General features: G+C 41.6%; 1 protein-coding gene across 1 annotated transcript in view; it reads right to left on the bottom strand.

The window, feature by feature from the left end:
• The window catches only part of LOC122535449 (zinc finger protein 541-like), a gene marked incomplete at its 3' end in the record, with an annotated part of 141,341 nt that extends 123,901 nt beyond the window's left edge, over positions 1-17,440 (bottom strand). Inside the window, exons 1-2 of the mRNA XM_043666991.1 lie at positions 17,423-17,440; positions 15,054-15,312 (exon numbers count right to left, since the gene is read on the bottom strand). Of these exons, the coding sequence (XP_043522926.1) occupies positions 15,054-15,312; positions 17,423-17,440 (277 nt within the window). The remainder of the gene's footprint in view (positions 1-15,053; positions 15,313-17,422) is intronic.
• Positions 17,441-17,646: the final 206 nt, after the last annotated feature.

Below are 17,646 nucleotides of genomic sequence, written 5' to 3'. Positions count from 1 at the left end.
CTAGATTCGGAACTAGATACGAGCGAGATATAATAGAACGGATAGTTGTAACGATGTAATGATTTGGATAGTATTGTACGTTAGTGTGTTGACATTTTGTGACATATGGTAATGAGCATCGATAGCCCGATGGAAATAATGCAGTTACGGTGTAACGTAGCGCACATGACAGAAATGACACATGAAGTTTGAGGACTAATTCCGTGGTAATTTCCATATCAGTGTACGTTAATTTCATATGATATTGCTAATTCAGATACCGAACGATGCGCAACGACGCTATTACAAAACCTTTCAACGCAGAATGAGATGACGATCACGATTACACGATTAAAATTTTATAACAGTTACCTCGCGCAACAAACTGCGAGTTTATTTTTAGATGAGAACACAGTCACGGGGAAAATTCGACGTTACACGCGTTCTACGAGCAAAATCAATTTATTCCTGCTGGCTGGCCGGCCAATTGTAAATGACGTCACACGTGACCTCTTATTTTACAATCCCAACGCGTTGACCTCGTATATTCCCGAGTGAGAGGAAGAGAGAAAGAGAAAGAGAGAGAGAGAGAGAGAGAGAGAGAGAGAGAGAGAGAGAGAGAGAGATCGCCGTGTATGCTCAGAGGCTTGCGTTTCACAAACAGAAAAAACGAAGACAAAATGAGCAAAGCTACGGTCACTACCGATCGCTGCAAACTGCTACTTGCACTCTTATACCGATTCAAAATCCACTCGGGCCCATTCAGAGCTTGTACTTTAAAAAATCTGTTGCCAACAAACGCGCTCGCAACGTTTCGAGCAAACAGCCATCCAAAGGAAACATGAAGCGGTGAATCTACAAAACGTGAACAGGTTTCTACGTGAATAAAAGCTTGGAGGAACGTAGAAGTGTCGTGTACGTGTGAACATCCTTTGGATGGAACTAACGTTGTGTGATTAGTAGATCGCTGATGTTCAATAATTATTTGAGAGACACGCAAGTGCAACGCAACGCGAACAAACGGGTATATAAAATATTTAGAGTACGATACTGATGATAAAATTTAGTGACGCGTAGATTTCATTTTTTTTTCTTTTTTTTTTTCAGTCACGCTCAAAAATAAATATGAAATATTCAAAAAATGCAGTACTCGTGATATTTGCGCACTGTTCACAAAACTGTCGACAAAGCGTCGATAGAGTTCACTGGACAGTAAATGTCACTTTCAATTCTTTTCGTTTCATTCGCCCCATCAAGCTCCATCTTCAAATATTTCGAGCTACGAAGAGATATTTAATCACGATTGTTTTTAACCACGATACTACGATATTCCGAAAGAAACTCGCCGCATACAGTCCACGCTTCCAAAGAATAATTGAAATACTTGCAGCAAGTTAATGTGACGGAAACTCCGCTGGCACCGTGGCAATAATCCACGAGACCCGCGCGCATTTTGTTTCAACGTAATTGATGATGCATCCGAGCCACTCGCGGTTCTCGTTCGATTGCTTTGAACCAGCGACGAACGCACCACCGACTGACCGTTTCACGATCGAAAAAAGGAGGAAAAAAGCGGATTTCATAGACCGAACGGCCACGTTTTTCACGTGGCTCGTTATTTTCGGATTAATTTGCCAGCTGGTCGTCGCGAAAATTCGACCAAAAAAAAAGAGGGACAAAGTAAAGTTCGTAAAGTCCCGAGCGAAACAGTTCGAGAGTTGAACGGAACAGGCCGATGAAGAAAAGAACGAAAACACGAGTTCCCAGCGTGTATGAACACTAATTTACGATGTAACGCCGTAGCTAATTTCACGTTAGCTTCCCCGCGGCTTGGTCTGATCTTTACGGGTTCAATCTACTTTGTCCAGGTTTCTGGCTTTACGCTGCTTCTCTCTGATGTGGTGGTGGCTCGAACTGCTCGTCTCAAACTGAAGGCGGGATTAATATTTTTGTGCCATCGCGGTGGTTCTTTGAGAAGGATATTTTCATTGAGCTCAACTTGTTTCAATTTATTTTGAAGGACGACGCGGATAGGATGGAATAGGATTTCGATTATTGAAACACCTATTGTTCGACAGTTTCTATTATCCGAACGTTCCATTATCGACAAAATACAGACTCTGCTGTGCGTGTACGTGGTTCATCATTCACTTTCTTCTATCGATATTATCGAGGCCAATTAGCGAAATAAAATTATTTATCTAAAATAATAGCGAGGTGTGGAATTGGTGAATTCAGAGGAAAGGGCGAACAATTGTTTAATCGCGGAGAGAAACTTTGTAATTTTGAAGAAAAAAAAGAGCACTCAAATATTTCCTTAACAACGATCATTTCTTCAAATCAAAACGATACATCTCAGAGTTTTTTTTTTTTTTTTATTGAAAACACGCAGACACTTTAACCACAATTTATAGAAATATAATTGAACAAATTTCGTATCGTCATAACGCTCGAATCATAATTATTTGCGACACATAGTTACGTCGTACAACATAAAGAGATAGCTGAAGCGTTAGATCGTCTCTCGCGAATCTTTCGCTAACAAGAGAAGCGATCGCGCGAGTGAACTTGAACGTCATAAAACTTTGGCGAAGTAAAATTGTTTCGCCGCATCGATTCTATTATCTCGTGCTTGACTCGCTATTACAACACTTTGACGCCGCGTTCACGGTTAATGAGATGTTATAATAAAGTTTCGTATTTCAGGAACAAGTAGTTTCGAAACGATAATACAAGCCTTTAACGAATATTACAGGCACGATAATTAAATTCAAATTTAAGCCTGAGTACTTAATCGATCCGATGTGAGGGAACAGAGTCGTATTCTGTCGTTGAAATCGGGTCAGTGGAACGTGAAAATCGCGTTTCATCGTTTCAAATCGCGAACGAGGAACTTCGTATTTTTGTTTCACGATGTAGACGAGAGATGATCACGTCTAAACGCTCGTATCACATTCGAAAATAAAACCGACAAGCGTGCAGAAATATTCACGTTGAACGATCCATACTCGCCGAAGTTCGCCGAGCCTAATTAATTTATTCATTCTTGATTTTCATTCTCACTGACGCGAACCTCGAAACGCGCATCGCAAAGAAATACGAATCGATGACGTGAGTACTTCTCGACTGTCATCGAATTGAACATTTCGTATCGAAAATGGAAAAATTACAAGTTGACCCAAATGACTCTAATTTCTCGGTAGTTTTCTCGACGTTAACACTCCAATTCTCGGTTCTGTGCTCCAACGTAATTACGCACCGCGATCCAGTGATATTTGCACGCCAGTTGAAACGACCAAATTTCCAAACGCAAAATGGGCGATAATCACGCAAGAGTTAGCTCGCGATCGGCACGCATCGCGACGAACGAAATTATAATTCTACACAACTGTAATTTTCGCGCGGAGTCGTTTCGCGACGCGGAGCGATTTATCGCGCGATAAATCTCGCAACGCGGCATCTTTTCGAATTGGAAGTAGAGGCGCGAGTCATTGTTTGCCAGTTTAGACGTTTGTAACCACGAGATTTCGTAATTTCGAACGTTTCGAGGTGTAACGAGCGAGCATTGCGAATAGTATACTTACGATTGGTATATGGAGAAACTCGTCGAGGTTATTCGAACTAAAATTCGTCAACGGAAAACAGGATTTTCAACGTTTGTATAATTTGTATCACGTTTCAAATTATAGTGAATTTATATATACCGTAGTAAATTTTAATAACTTACTAAATTACTCGTATTATAGTAAAATAGTATGTATAATATTTTACAGAAATATTTTACGAAATTTTTTTATATTATAGTAAAAAATGTAGACGTAACACTATAGTAAATAAAGTTAAATTATAGTAGAAAAAAAAAAAACGTGGACGTAGTTCAATTGATATTTAAATGCAAAACTGATACTCGAACTAACTTGGATTAGGGAAAAATGTAGGCGTAATACTATAGTAAAATTTATAGTAAATAAAGTTAAATTATAGTAAAAACAAACGTGGACGTAGTTCAATTGATATTTAAATGCAAAGCTGATACTCGAATTAACTTGGATCAGGTATTGTTACATTGTGCGACGTTGTATTTCGAAATTATGAAGAAAAGCAGCGTTAAGCGTTCGACTGCTTGAAGAGCTGTAAATTTGAATAAATCCAGCATGAGGGATTACGAACTCGCTGTGCAAGAGAAATGCCCGTGCAAACAAAAATTTACATCACTGTCGGACTGAGAGCCAGTTTGTTACTTAACAGCAAGCCATTAATTAATTTTTAACGCTTCATCTCGAGAGAGGCGATGGCACAAATAACACTCTCTCGTTCTTTGCTTCCCGATTTCGTTGTTCTGCCATTCGTCGCGCTCTGGCACTGATTCTGGCAGATTTTCAGCGGTCCACTACGCGACACGATGATTTAATTACGACTCTATTTTATTATCGCATCCAGACGCTTCGATGGCATTAATCGCAACGAATACTAAACTGTACCGTCGAACAGCAGGGATCGCGAACTTCGTGATATCAAAGTAGAGTTCAAGTTTTAATTGCTTCGTTACTCAGTTTGTAAACACCTGAACTGCTCAATATCGGAGGACGACGATTATCCGGAATTACGATGTTTGTCAGACGAGAATCGAAGAAAACAGAGTCACAAAACACAAAATAGACACAACGAATCACACAAAGGGACCAATTATAATTGCAGTCTACAAAAACATTCACGCGCGAACGTTCAATTCGAGAAACTGAGAGCTGTCTTACAATATTCTTACAATCAGCCTGTCCATTCAGCTGCCTAAATTTTACGTTATTAAAATCTACAACGCTCCTAGACCTCCATTCACGAAACAAAGAAGCACCGGCTCCTTACAATCAACCCCTCCATTCATCCTCGCGATTCTACAATATCGAAATTCCACCGTCGTCGTCCACCTCGAAAGGGAACTGAACTCGAACTTGCTCGCTCGCGGTCTCTTATTGTCAGTAACAAAACATAGCTATCGGGAAGGAACGAAAGTAGAAAGACGTGGCTATGGGGCGCGTTACGAAAGGTTCGAGACAACGGTCCGGTAGATTTATTTATCTGGAATCAACGGCCAGCGAGATCACGCGACAATGCGGTGAATAGCTTCAACGAGGCGGGAGGCGCGTATACACGAGCGGTGAAATTTCGTTTCGTGAGCTCCCTCTCTTAATCTCTTGTGCTGGAATGACGTACCACGCAAGTCGAAAATATTTGTGCCCAAAATTGTAATATTTTCTCAGTTTTAAGTATATTGAAATATATCCTAAGCAACGACAAATAATAAATTTATTACTTCTTAGTAATTTCTATCCAATGATATACCGATGAATTTAAAAAGAGAAGACGAGTTATTTGTATACGGTTTGGTCACTCGTTATGGTCCGCAATCAGTTGCCAGCGCAAGTGGTTAACCTCTGCCACGCACGTCGAAAATATTTGTGCCCAAAATTGTAATATTTTCTCAGTTTTAAGTATATTGAAATATAACCTAGGCAACGACAAATAATAAATTTATTACTTCTTAGTAATTTCTATCCAATGATATACCGATGAATTCAAAAAGAAAACTAGTTATTGTTTGGTCACCCGTTATGGTCCGTGAACCAGTTACTAACACAAGAGGTTAAATACGTGATGCCAGGATAACAGGAGCTTCCCAGAGCGTCTCCGGGACTCGTATGAACTCACATACACACACGGTGGCTAGATACATGGTATATATTGGGATTAAGATTCGATCGGTGATTACAGTTCGAAGAAAAAGCGCGCGAGCGCGCGGTACCCGCCGGCCGACCTATTAATGGCCCCGAGATAAGGGCCGAACGAGGGAGATACGATGGCCGGATACCGGGTTTCGAAATTTCAGATAAGCCGGCTAGGAATAACGACGATCGCGCTCCCAGTCTTTTAATGCCTCTCTCTCTCTCTCTCTCGCTATGGGCCACTGCGTTCCACAAATTCGCTTGTTTTATCGGTAACGTGGATTCTTCTCGGAGGAGGGAGAGAGTGTATCGATTTCATAAGTTTATCGAGTTACTTCTTTTTCTTTTTGGTCCTCAGCAAGAGGAAGGGGAGGTTTTATCCGGGGGTGTAGTTTGGAAAGAATGAAAGAGAGTGGGAAGTTCGTTTCTGGATGATGGTAAAAGACGGAGAGTAAGGAACGAGAGACGCACGTTGGATTGCGAATTTTTGGGTATATGTTATTCTTTCTTCAACGAAGAAGAGATAGCTCCTTAATATTTGGGAAGCTGATTCTTGAAAACTCGAATAATCTCAAATAACAAGTTGCAAAGAGGTCATAACCAACGGCGGCTCGTGACTGCAAACATAGTGGATCAACATGGTTTATTTTCTTACAAGAAAACTATAGGACGGACAAGCAAATACAGATAAATCAATAAATATATTTATATGCCGAGAAAAATTAGGGGGTGAGCCTATGCACATGTAATAAATAATTAAATTATAAAAGGTCATTTAGTTACATTTTTACAGAGATAATAAAATATTGTTCCACGATTGAATAATCATTCCGAATACTCGGCATTATCCAGAATTCATAGAAAAGACATGAATTAACCTCTTGCGCCACTGACGTCGAGAATCTTTTTGTCCCAAAATAGCAATATTTTCTATATTTAAGTATATAACACAGGCGAAACGGATAATAAATTTATTAGCTCTCAACAATTTCTATCCAGCGATGTCGTACCGACGAGTTCAAAAAGAAAGCGAAACGAATAATTCTATACGGTTCGGTCACTCGTTACGGTCCGCGAACCAGCGCAAGGGGTTAAATCCATCTCCCACAGAAGTAACATGCGCGTAAATCAGAAATCGTACGGTGCACGATTAAGAATCCGCGATAAGGATCGTTCGCCAAATCAAATTCCACGCGAAATTTCTGCTCGTAGCTCGGTTCCAGCCAGTTAGATATCCCGCACGAAGGGAGAACGAGAAAAACGAAGAGCCGGGATGTGTGGGTGGATCGTTCTCTCGCCCGCGTGCTACTCGAATCGAAAGGACAGGCGGCAGAAACGGTACGATTGTCCCGGGCAGGAAAACGGGCGGAAAGTTCCGCGTGTTCGGCCGGCAGCAGTTTAAGTTTCCGCAGGGCCCCGAAGTTATAACGAGAATTGCTCTGCCCGGCGAACTTTTCCGGCCGGAGTCTCGCGTGTATACAACCCCATACACGACCATTTCCCATCCCCCCCGCGTGCGTACGTGCACGCACGACCACCAGCTACCCACCCAGGCTTCGCCACCCTCTTGCAACACGTCTCACGCTCGTGTTCACGCGGCGCATGCTCCGCGAGAATTGTTTGCGTGCACGATCCTAACCCTCCATCTCGCCACTCTCGTCCCTGTGTCGCGACCGTGTGCCCGTGTTCGGCCATGTAAACCGCGCGCACCGCAGACATTTTTTTTCTCCCGACGCGAGAATCCACCCCGCTCCGGTTCACCGTTCGCAGTTTTCACAGGTCGCGGCGCACCGCTCTTTCCCTCGGCTGCCGAGCTCTTTCTCACGCGGGTATGTATTCGCGCGGCGAGAATAAAACGCCGGCATATTTCAGACTTATTGCCCGGCGCGACGAGTGCTGTTCCTTCATTTCGCTCGCTTCCGCTACGGCGCAGTTTATGACGTTACACGGGGTGCGCGGGAACGTTACACGGGCGTTGCACGCACGGGCGAGGAATTGATCGAACGGCTTGGTTTTATTGATGAAGTTTGAAAAAACATCTGAGAAAGAGAGAGAAAGAGAGAGAGAGAGAACTTATTGTTAGTCATTTAAATAAATTTCGAGATTGATAGTAAGAGAATTTAACTTCTAGATTCTCGGATGAGCATTAAGTCTGAAGACATATTGTACACAGTGAATCTGAAATGAAAAAATTATGCACATACATAGATGTTTAGAAACAACCTGATAAGATTAAGGTTGATACTGTAGACTTGAAAGAGAATTGTTTAATCTTGTAGATTTTTAGATGATTCTGCCAGTGAATCTTTTAAAAAAAAATTAATGTGAGTCGTAATAGAAATTAAAAAATTATGTACTTAGGTGTTTAGAGATCTGATAAAATTAAGATTGGTAGTGTAGATTTGCAGACATTCTGTAGTCTGAAGAGAACATATTCTACAAGTGAATTTTAAACTAAAAAAACCATATACATTCATAGGTGTTTAGAAACAATCTGATAAGATTATGGTTGATATTGTAGACTTAACAGAGAATTGTTTACTTGTAGATTTTTAGATGATTCTGCCAGTAAATCTCAAAAAAACAAAAAAAATTAAAGTGAGCCGTAATAAAAAAAATTTAGTCGTAATTAAAAAATTATGTAATTAGGTGTTTAGAGATCTGATAAAATTAAGATTGAAGACATTCTGTAGTCTGACGAGGACATATTCTACAAGTGAAACATCCATAGGTGTTTAGAAACAATCTAATAAGATTAAGATTGACATTATAGCTTTGAAAAAACAGAATGAAAGCCCAGCCATGGACGAGTGAGACTGTGTAACACATGAAAGCTCTCGATAGCTAAAAGTTAAAGTTTGACTCGCAGTAACATGAAGTCAGTTGGTTGCTACATTCGCTCTGTTCGAGAAAAACAGTTGTAACTCACGGAAAACACATTTGTGACGTGACATTAAATTCTTAGAAATTGATGCTTCACTCTTCTCGCGCAAACATAATCCCTGGTTGTTGAATTGTGACTAACTTTCTCGATAAAACTTACGTCTTTCAACAAAACTGAAAGGTCTCGACGCGATTCAATAATAAATTTGGAGATGTGCAATAAATTCTGATTTGATGACCAGAAGCCACGAAACCATTGATATAAATGGTGAAACTGAAACCAGATAAATTACGTGACTGCGTAAACAAAGTATTTCAAATAAATATACGGTAGTACATAAGCCAGTGTTAAAAAGTAGAGTGCGTTTCAGAAAGTTGAAGTTATTAAGTTACCGTATGAAAGATGGAAAAATATACATTCGCATTGGCGATGCGCGTGCTGTAACTAGATCGTAAAATCGACCAGACGTTGGAGGTTTACATCTTCAGGTATCCGAACGAGGCGAATTGATGGAAATCTGAGAATATAATGGCTCAAAACCGCAGTTACAATCGCATAAAATGAACCTCAGCTTTGGTTCCTAATGGAAATCGTAAACGTCGCGTTACGCGCAGTGCAAATAGCGCTGTTCGTTTTATTTCTATTACCAAGATGATTCCTTTTACGTGCATCAATAATTCCTTCCAAACAGATTTGAAAATTCGCAAACTATTACAACGTTGCAGAATGCTCAAAAGAGAAAGTAAGATAATTTTAAGATTTTTAAGATTCCTGTAATATTTAGAAATTTCTTTCGTCCTAGAGTAATGCAATTTGTATGATCTGACAAGAGTAGAATGAAAAGCAACGCGAACACTATTGAGAGATCCTCTTTCCCAATTAAAAAAAAAAAAAAAAAATCGACATATCGTACGTATGGGGGAATTATTGCAGATCGATAATAACGGAATCATCATGATCATACGGCGGATAACAACGTTCAATCAAGCCGGCACATAATAATCGTTGCCCAGAACGCCCATCAATTATTTTCCAGCTTGTTATAAATGTTTAAAATAATACACGGCTAATGAATTCGCGTAATTATAGCCTGTAACGGCCTGATTGAAATATATTTGAGTATTTACCTCGCTGTTCAAACGTTAATGAAATTAATTTGGGAGATGTAATCGCCGCGACCGCAGCCATTGCTCGTGTATGCTTTCGCCGTTCTTCCGGCGAACGTTTGCAGAAACGCGCGATTATTTTCCATAGCCAACCGATCGATCATCATTGATTTCTGGACACGTGCTGGAGAAAATCAAACTCTCCAACATCCGCGGTTGTAGACACAGAGTGACGCTCTCTCGCGGGTAACAACTATGAAATTGTCCGTCCTGTTCCTGCAAATTCGGTTTCAGAAGAGGGAGCAACTGACTCGAGCGAAACTTTTCGTACTTCAACTTTTAGCTCCGAGTCTTCTTTCGTGTCGCTACAACTGACTACAAATGACGAGGATCGTTCAAAGTCGCGCGGTGTCTGACTAAAACTGGTTAATACTACTGCGCTCTGTCGCTTTTGTTCCAGATCGAGTACTGCAAATTGAAACTTGACTGAATGTTTCGCGTGTTTATGAGGACACGTCGATTGTTGAAAATTTTACAGCAATTTGATACAATTACTTTGACAGCAATTACGAGATTGTTTCACTAATGTGGAACCTCTAAATATTGCTCGTTCGCAGAATTATAAGAATTTATCAGCGAATAGAGTTATTTGAAATATGAAATTCATTATTAAATATCGGTTTTGTCGCTTCAGACCACACAATTTTAATTCATATTTCCAAGACGAACAGGCTGTGACGATAAAGCTCGAAGGAGAGCTAGTCCTTTGAAATTTTCATACAAATCATGCAACAGTACTCTAGTCTCGCAATGTGCAACGATACTGAAACGAATTTTCATATTTCTCAAGGTATCTTCGAACAAGATAAACCTTTCCAAGTAGAATTTAAATTTCCAAGAGGCATTGAATCACACGAATTAAGTGCTCGCTTGCAAACAATCGGCTCTGCCTTTACGATAACCCGGAAGCTTCAAATCCTGAAATTCCAATTCCGAGTCCGCGCTTCGTTACCGCAGCGCGAGCTAAAATCAGCTTCGAATCCGGGTGGAACAACGAGGTAAAACGTGGCAGATTACCGGCATAAAACGCGAGATCCCCGATTTGCCGGGCGAGGCGGTCGGATTACCGCGGAAAGTTTCGACGGGAGCAGCGAGAGAAGCCTGGGACCTCGTACAAAAGAATCCGGGGGAGGCGCGGAGGAGGCCTGGAGAAAGCGTCGGGCGGCGGCTAAGATCAGGGGGTTGGGTCGCGTTTGAAGTAGCATTTCCTTGGCGCAAACGACCCTCTTAATCAATTGCTAGCACCTTTATCGCGACTCTCGAGCGGCGGCGGCCGCCTCTCGCAAGCGCAAAGCCTCGGTAACAAGCCGCAACTTCGATAAATCTTCGCCCCTCTCTCGCTCCTTTCTTTTCTTCCCTCTTTCGCGAGAGAAAACAGCAGGAAAGAAGGAAGAAAAGGGGACATATATCTCGGTTCGATCGTCGAATGCAAGCGAATGCTTAAAATACGAGACAGAAGGGGCAAAACGGAGAGGGAGGGGGGGGGGGAGGTAGTGGTCCGCGAGACAGGCGAAAAAGCTTTCAATGGTTTTGGCTGGATGGTAGCTTCTCGTGGCCGAATAGGGGACCACAGGGAGAGAGAAAGAGGAAACTTATGAAAATCCGGGATTTATCGCGGCATGCGCGAGAGGCAGCCGCCAACCACCGAGGCGGCCCCGAGGCTCAGACAAATCGTCCGGAAGTTAACGTTCGATCGTTCCACGAATCCTCTTTTCGGCAGAAGGGCACCCTCTGTCCCGTGGACCAGCTGCCTTTGAAAGCCCTGATAAAAGTTTTAATCCGTTTCTACCGGCTCTCTCTCTCTCTCTCTCTCTCTCTCTCTCTCTTGACCGATGGTGGTGGTTCCTCTGTTGCTCCCTGCCCACAGTGAAAACCCCGGAATTCTCGCGCTTTTGTTTGCTGTTCCCCTCCCTCCCCCGTCGCCGGAAAAAATACGGGAAACGAACGTCCGCTTTTCGCGTGGTTCGACGTGAGACCTTCGAAGCGGATCTACTGCCGGGATGGGTTTTAGAAGTTGCTTAGAGAAATTGGATTCAAGTTAATCGCGAGAATACGAATTTCCCGACGTCACCGTGTCAACGAGTCTCGAACGTCTGTCAGGAGAGTAAGCGTGTTTGCGGTTGAGATTGCAGAGGGCGAAAGTTCTCCGTTTCCTCTGTCCGGGATGAAAACGAGATTCAACTGATTTTCACGAAGCTGCAGAATATCTGTCGAATTCAATCTTTTTGCGAGTAATTTCACTCGAACAAAAGTGAAATCATCGATATGAATTTCTGTACTTGTTAATATAATCCCGTCCGTACGTACATTTAAACTAACCTCACGACACGACAGATAGGAAAAAAGAAAACGAAGCATCATTTTTAAGACAATCAGTATTGTGAAACTCTTCCGGCTGTAAATTATATAGCAGTATCTGTAAATGTTTATGCGAATCCAAAGTTTTGTGAACACAATCAGAAAAGTAGAACCTTTCGTCCGTCAAATAATTGCAACAAGAGAAACCTTTCATCTATTAAATAATTGTACAACAAATAAAATATTACAAATATACTATTTAAAATCATTACAAGAGTAAAACTCGTTTCAGATACAGATTCGTTCATGAATTCGTTCAAAAACTGTAATAAATACCGTGATAGACGCATAGAATGACGACACTGCGAACTTTACGTTATACATTAATTTAAGCGAACACCATTGAAAAGAAAAGACACAAGTTAAATAGAAGAAGAGACTCGAGGAAACAGGAGACCCGAGATGCTCGATCGGACACGCGGCAAATATCGAATGGTCGGCCGTTTCGAAAGACGATCCTCCTCCTCGTCGGAAAGTTTTCCCTCGAATAAACAGATCGAACGCGCCCCGCTCGCAATAAGAAAACTTTTATTTCCCAGGCCGGAGTTTTTGAAACGCGATCACCGGGTGGGCGCTTTGATGCCCCCGAACGATTTATTGAGATCAATCTACACGGAACGAGCCCGTGCTCCGTCGAGCCAACAAACGGCAGACGTTTAGTTTCAATGGAAATACACGAAACTGAAGCAATCTGGAAGTTTCCGCCTTTCGGAGAAAGCGCAGCAGCAGGATCGAGGTTACGCCTTCATTTCCTTCGGGGGTTAATCGTTAATGCGATCGATTCCCGACGATTGCGGCAACGTCGGGCACAACGTTCGTTTAGCTTTCGGAAGCCGTCGCTGTTTCTCCCGTATATTTTCAGAGGGAACAGCTTTCGTTTCGTGGAGCAGCTCTGCTCGCTCTGTTGACAGAGACCCTTACCGCTACGTTACCAGACGTTTGCAAGCGTAATTTGTTCCAATTCGGTGGATATTTTCATTTCGTTGTCAATTAGGGAGGTTTAGGTTAGGCTCAGGTTAATGAGAACGACTTTGTTTGAGTTCTTTCAAATCAATCGAGACGCCGGTCAGGTTTATTTGATCAAAATATTGATCAAATAGTGGAAATTCAAGTGAACGATCAGGTATGATCGTTTGAAGGAAATATGGTAAGTTTCGCGATTAAAGTGTTATTTCGAAGCAATTAAAATTTTGTACAAATATAAATCCGGGTTTAACAATTTATTCGTTCGTGGAGCATCTGAGATTAAATCAAAATGAGATGCTCTTTATCGTTACTTTTCGTACATCCTCCACGATATATAGAATAAATAAACAATTTGCTATGAAAAAGAGTATCTTACTTCTTTCTCACGAAACATCCAATAAAATTGTTCTCTCCGCTATTTTCGTCCCTATGTCGGGCAAGTAATCGAACCGCAAACCTTGAAATTGCAAACCAAATTTGAAAATATATCTCGAGGCATCATCTACCAAACGCCAAAAAATTTCTTCGGCAATTAATACGCAAAATTATTGTACACGTAAATTGAAATTACCGCGTAAAGTGATCCCACACGATACGAACCGTCCCCGCTTGAAATATAAAATTAAGACCAAAACTCGTAGGATAAAATTTTCGCAACTGAATATTTAATGCCTGATAAACTCTGCTTAGCACGAGCAAGCGGCGCGATCGTTCACCACCAACTAGCCGAGCGCGCACAAATTTCGCGACAGTGGTAGCCTACGTTGGTAGCAACGTCGCATCGGCGGCGCCGATAAAACGAAACGAATGGCCAGCTTATCAGGGAAAAATGCATCGCGCGAAAGTAGTATCGGGCGATAATGCGTGGCCGGGGATCGGCGTATTTCAGTAAAATAATTCTGAATTAGGCCGCGCGCACGCGTGCAAACGCGCGCCGGCTAATCTGCACGATGGTGGCCACACACGCAGCCGCGCATCGAAAACGAGAAAATTAATTGCGATCCGAAAAATACGAGGGGGAGGGAGGGAGAGACGGGCGATTCCCATTATAATAAATTCCGGGGGTAAGTTTCGCGAAGGCTGCTGCTCCGACCCCGGATGAAATTTACGCACCGTGCAAAGCCAATTATTTATCGCGCGACTTTGACCACCGGTAACACTCTTTTATTAATTTCACCCAGTTCACTTCCCCACCTTTCAACTGTTTGATTTTAATCTAAATCTTTCTGATTTCTAGTTTCAATGTCTGAGTCTAGCAGGATGATTAATGAAAGTGACAGTTTTTAACCTTTCTCGTACCATTTCCAAATTGCTATTGTCATTTCGTACGTCTGATCACTTCATTCCAATTAAAATTCTATCAATCAGAGATTTCTACAACGATGTTATAAAATTGAAGAATGAATTGTATAATAATCTTTCTGACATGTAGCGAAAGTTCTCTATTTTCTAATTTTCTCAAAGTATACTTTATTTTTTATTCATATACTAATATTTCGTTGTCGAAAAGAACTGATTTACCAGTTATTAGGACTGTAAAAAAAAAAAAACCCCTCGATATTCAATTTGGATTTTCATCGAAATTACCTAATTATAAATAAAACAACTTACAAACGACGCGTATCTTCATTCAAGTATCTTAAAACTATCGCTGTCGGTTTCAAATTCGATCAAAACGATCAACGTCATCAAATCCAACAAAACAATTCCTCCACATCTCTCGACTATTGCCTCGACTTTTCTTTGTTTCCCATTTTGGAACGAATCTAGAACCCTTCGCAAGCAGGCACGGTCTGCGTTAAGAAAAAAGAAAAAAAAAAAGAAAAAAAAGGAAAGAAAAAAAGAAAAACGGTCGGAGCGAGTGTCAATTTCTCGAAATCGCACAAATCTCATCCGGTCGAAAGAGTCTCGCCGCTCTCCGAGAATCGGAACGAACAGAAGCGGAAGGTGACCCGAGGAAGAAAGAAACAGAGGACTTACCAGTGCCAGCCGCCCCCAGCCTCAGCACTGCGTCGCCTTGAAGAGAGATGGAGAGGGTGGCTGTGTCCTCGAGGCGTGCAAGAACTTCTTCGGGAATGTCCTCGGGTTCGCGGAGGCGGAGGGTCACTTCGCCTCCGCCTCCGCCACCCTGGCCACCTCCACCCCCGGGACTCGTCGACGCCGAGTACATGAACACAGATCCGTACCCATGTAATGACTGCAACGGCAGCCTGACGCCGCCCACTTCCCCGACCGGACCCTGAAAAAAGATCACCGGATCGTGTTGAGAATCAGATTCCTCCAAGATCTGTGCTTCTCGCGAACGTACGGTCGCGCGAATCGATCCTGACTAGTCCAAGTGCTCGATACAGATCGAAACGAAGACTGTGAGAATTTCTTTTTTTTTTTTTTTTTTTTTTTTTTTTTTGTAAGATTTTAGCGATTTAATATTTCTGTAGAGTTCCATGTATCGAATTCTAGTGAAATTGTTTTCAAATGATTAGAACGAGATGTACAAAGGAGGTCTTTGTTTTCGACAGATAGATACACAGTCAATGAGAGTGGAATAATTTTTTGAGAGTGAACCGGAGGGACAGAATCACGTTAATTATGACGGAACGTGACGCGGTTGGTGGGGCAACTTCGTTAAAAATACGTGAAAATACACTCGTTGACAGCAAACTGTTTAACCTAACTTTCGACCGCCTAAATTGGACGAATTAATATATTAATTATACTTTTTAAACGAGTTCCACACATCGAGAACCGGCGAAAATTTAATTGGACAACGTCTGCCTGCCTTTCATCCGTTTTCACGATTAACGTCGATCCTTCGATATGCTTCGGGGTAAAACGAAATCGTGAGATCTCCGAGAACTTTGCTTCCTCGAAAATAATTTCACCGCGGTAACGACGATACACCTAAACGAGGTTTCGAAAATTACACGTTCGAAAAGATCGAAGAGGTGAAACGGGCTGACGGCGAACTTCATTAGAAATTTCCCTTATCGTCGGCAAGCTGGCTGGGAAGGAAAAGGGACGGAACGAAAGATGCGTTCGGGTCGATCGAACGGCGTGATATTAAATTTAAGAGTTCAGTTTTACGTTAGGCAACGGGAATGATATTCCCTAGGGGCGAGCACCTCGTCGACGTCGTCGTTTCTCGTCATCGGCCACCGGTTTCCATTTCTCGCCGTACCGACCGCGCGCCGAACGAGGCGTCCTTTTTACGAGCAGAAATATTTTGCCAATTTCGCCGTCCATGCAAATTTCAATTCGCGAGCGTCAATATTTGCTGAATCGCGTCGAAAAAGGATTTCGATGTACCGCCACTCGATTCCGCCGTCAAACGCTCTTGCCCGCGGTTCGCTCCTCTAAAAACGGTAATATCGAGCGTTAAAATAAAGGAGGGGAGGGAGGGTCGGCGTGGAAACACAGCGGCAAGAAGAAAAATACTTCGATAAACGTCGATATTCCTTCCTCCCTCCGTTCTCTCTCTCTCTCTCTCTTTTACTCTCGCTATGTTTGTCCATAAACGAGAATTATCCGTTCTGGGTGTTGATACGAGTAATGGATTTCCCACGAAACAAGAATATTTTCGAAAGAAATTATTTTCTTGCTCGCCCATAGTGGATACAAGTAATTATGGGCTAATTGAAGTGCAAGTAGAATTTCTGATCTCTGGTAAATTCGACGCTGGAATTAGTGACGATTCAGGGAAATGTAGAGAAAGAGTATATTTGGTACAGTGAGAAATGCAAGATTTTATTCACAAAGAAAAAAAGAAGATGATAATAAAATTTCAGAGAAGGATCGTTGAAGTTAAAATTACGCCAGATAATTTCTAGAAAAATTAATTAATTAAATTGGTTATTCCGGCCATTCTAGTAGTTACACACGTACGTATCAAAAACTAAAGTCATGTCAAGTAAAAATTAATATTCTGTTGCAAAAACAAGATTTCTCAAATCGAATCATCTCGGCAAATTTGACAGTTTCAACTTCTACTTACAATTAATCGTTGTTTTTTTTTTATACCGATCAACCGTATCCTGACGAGATGAATCGCATGCACGACGAACTGACATACTGACGTTAGAAGCACATGGCAGTATTTGTCCTTTAATATAACCTCTTCGCGAAAATATACCCTCTTTATTTTATTTCCGATCTTCGTAACAGATGTTACCCTTTATCTGTTCTTTTTCAGCGATATATCGCCTTTCTCTTTCCACATGTGGGTCCCTTTCGTTCTTCTGCACTAATCTATAACTTCAATTCTTTTTTCTTTTTTTTTTTCTTTTTTTCGTTCTTCGTCCCTATAACGAGGACAGAACAGAAGAAAAATGGCCAATTCATTCGGTGTCTACTTCAGTTTTATCTAGCATTATGCTATAGCATTTACGAACTCAATTTCTGGCGGATTGAAGTGAATTCAAACGCTTGTGTTTCAACTTTTCAAATTCAAATATTTACATTTCAACATTAGTTAAGTTTTACAACTTTGTCCTCCACTTTGATACGTTTTTCGTGAAATTAAAAGACGAGTACGAAGGATTTCTTGTAACGAGAAATACACAGCAATATTTTACGA

The sequence above is a fragment of the Frieseomelitta varia genome, unplaced genomic scaffold (genome assembly GCF_011392965.1).
Source record: "Frieseomelitta varia isolate USP_RPSP 00005682 unplaced genomic scaffold, Fvar_1.2 scaffold_725, whole genome shotgun sequence".
NCBI lineage: Eukaryota > Metazoa > Arthropoda > Insecta > Hymenoptera > Apidae > Frieseomelitta > Frieseomelitta varia.
This window is presented reverse-complemented; position numbering and strand designations above follow the sequence as displayed.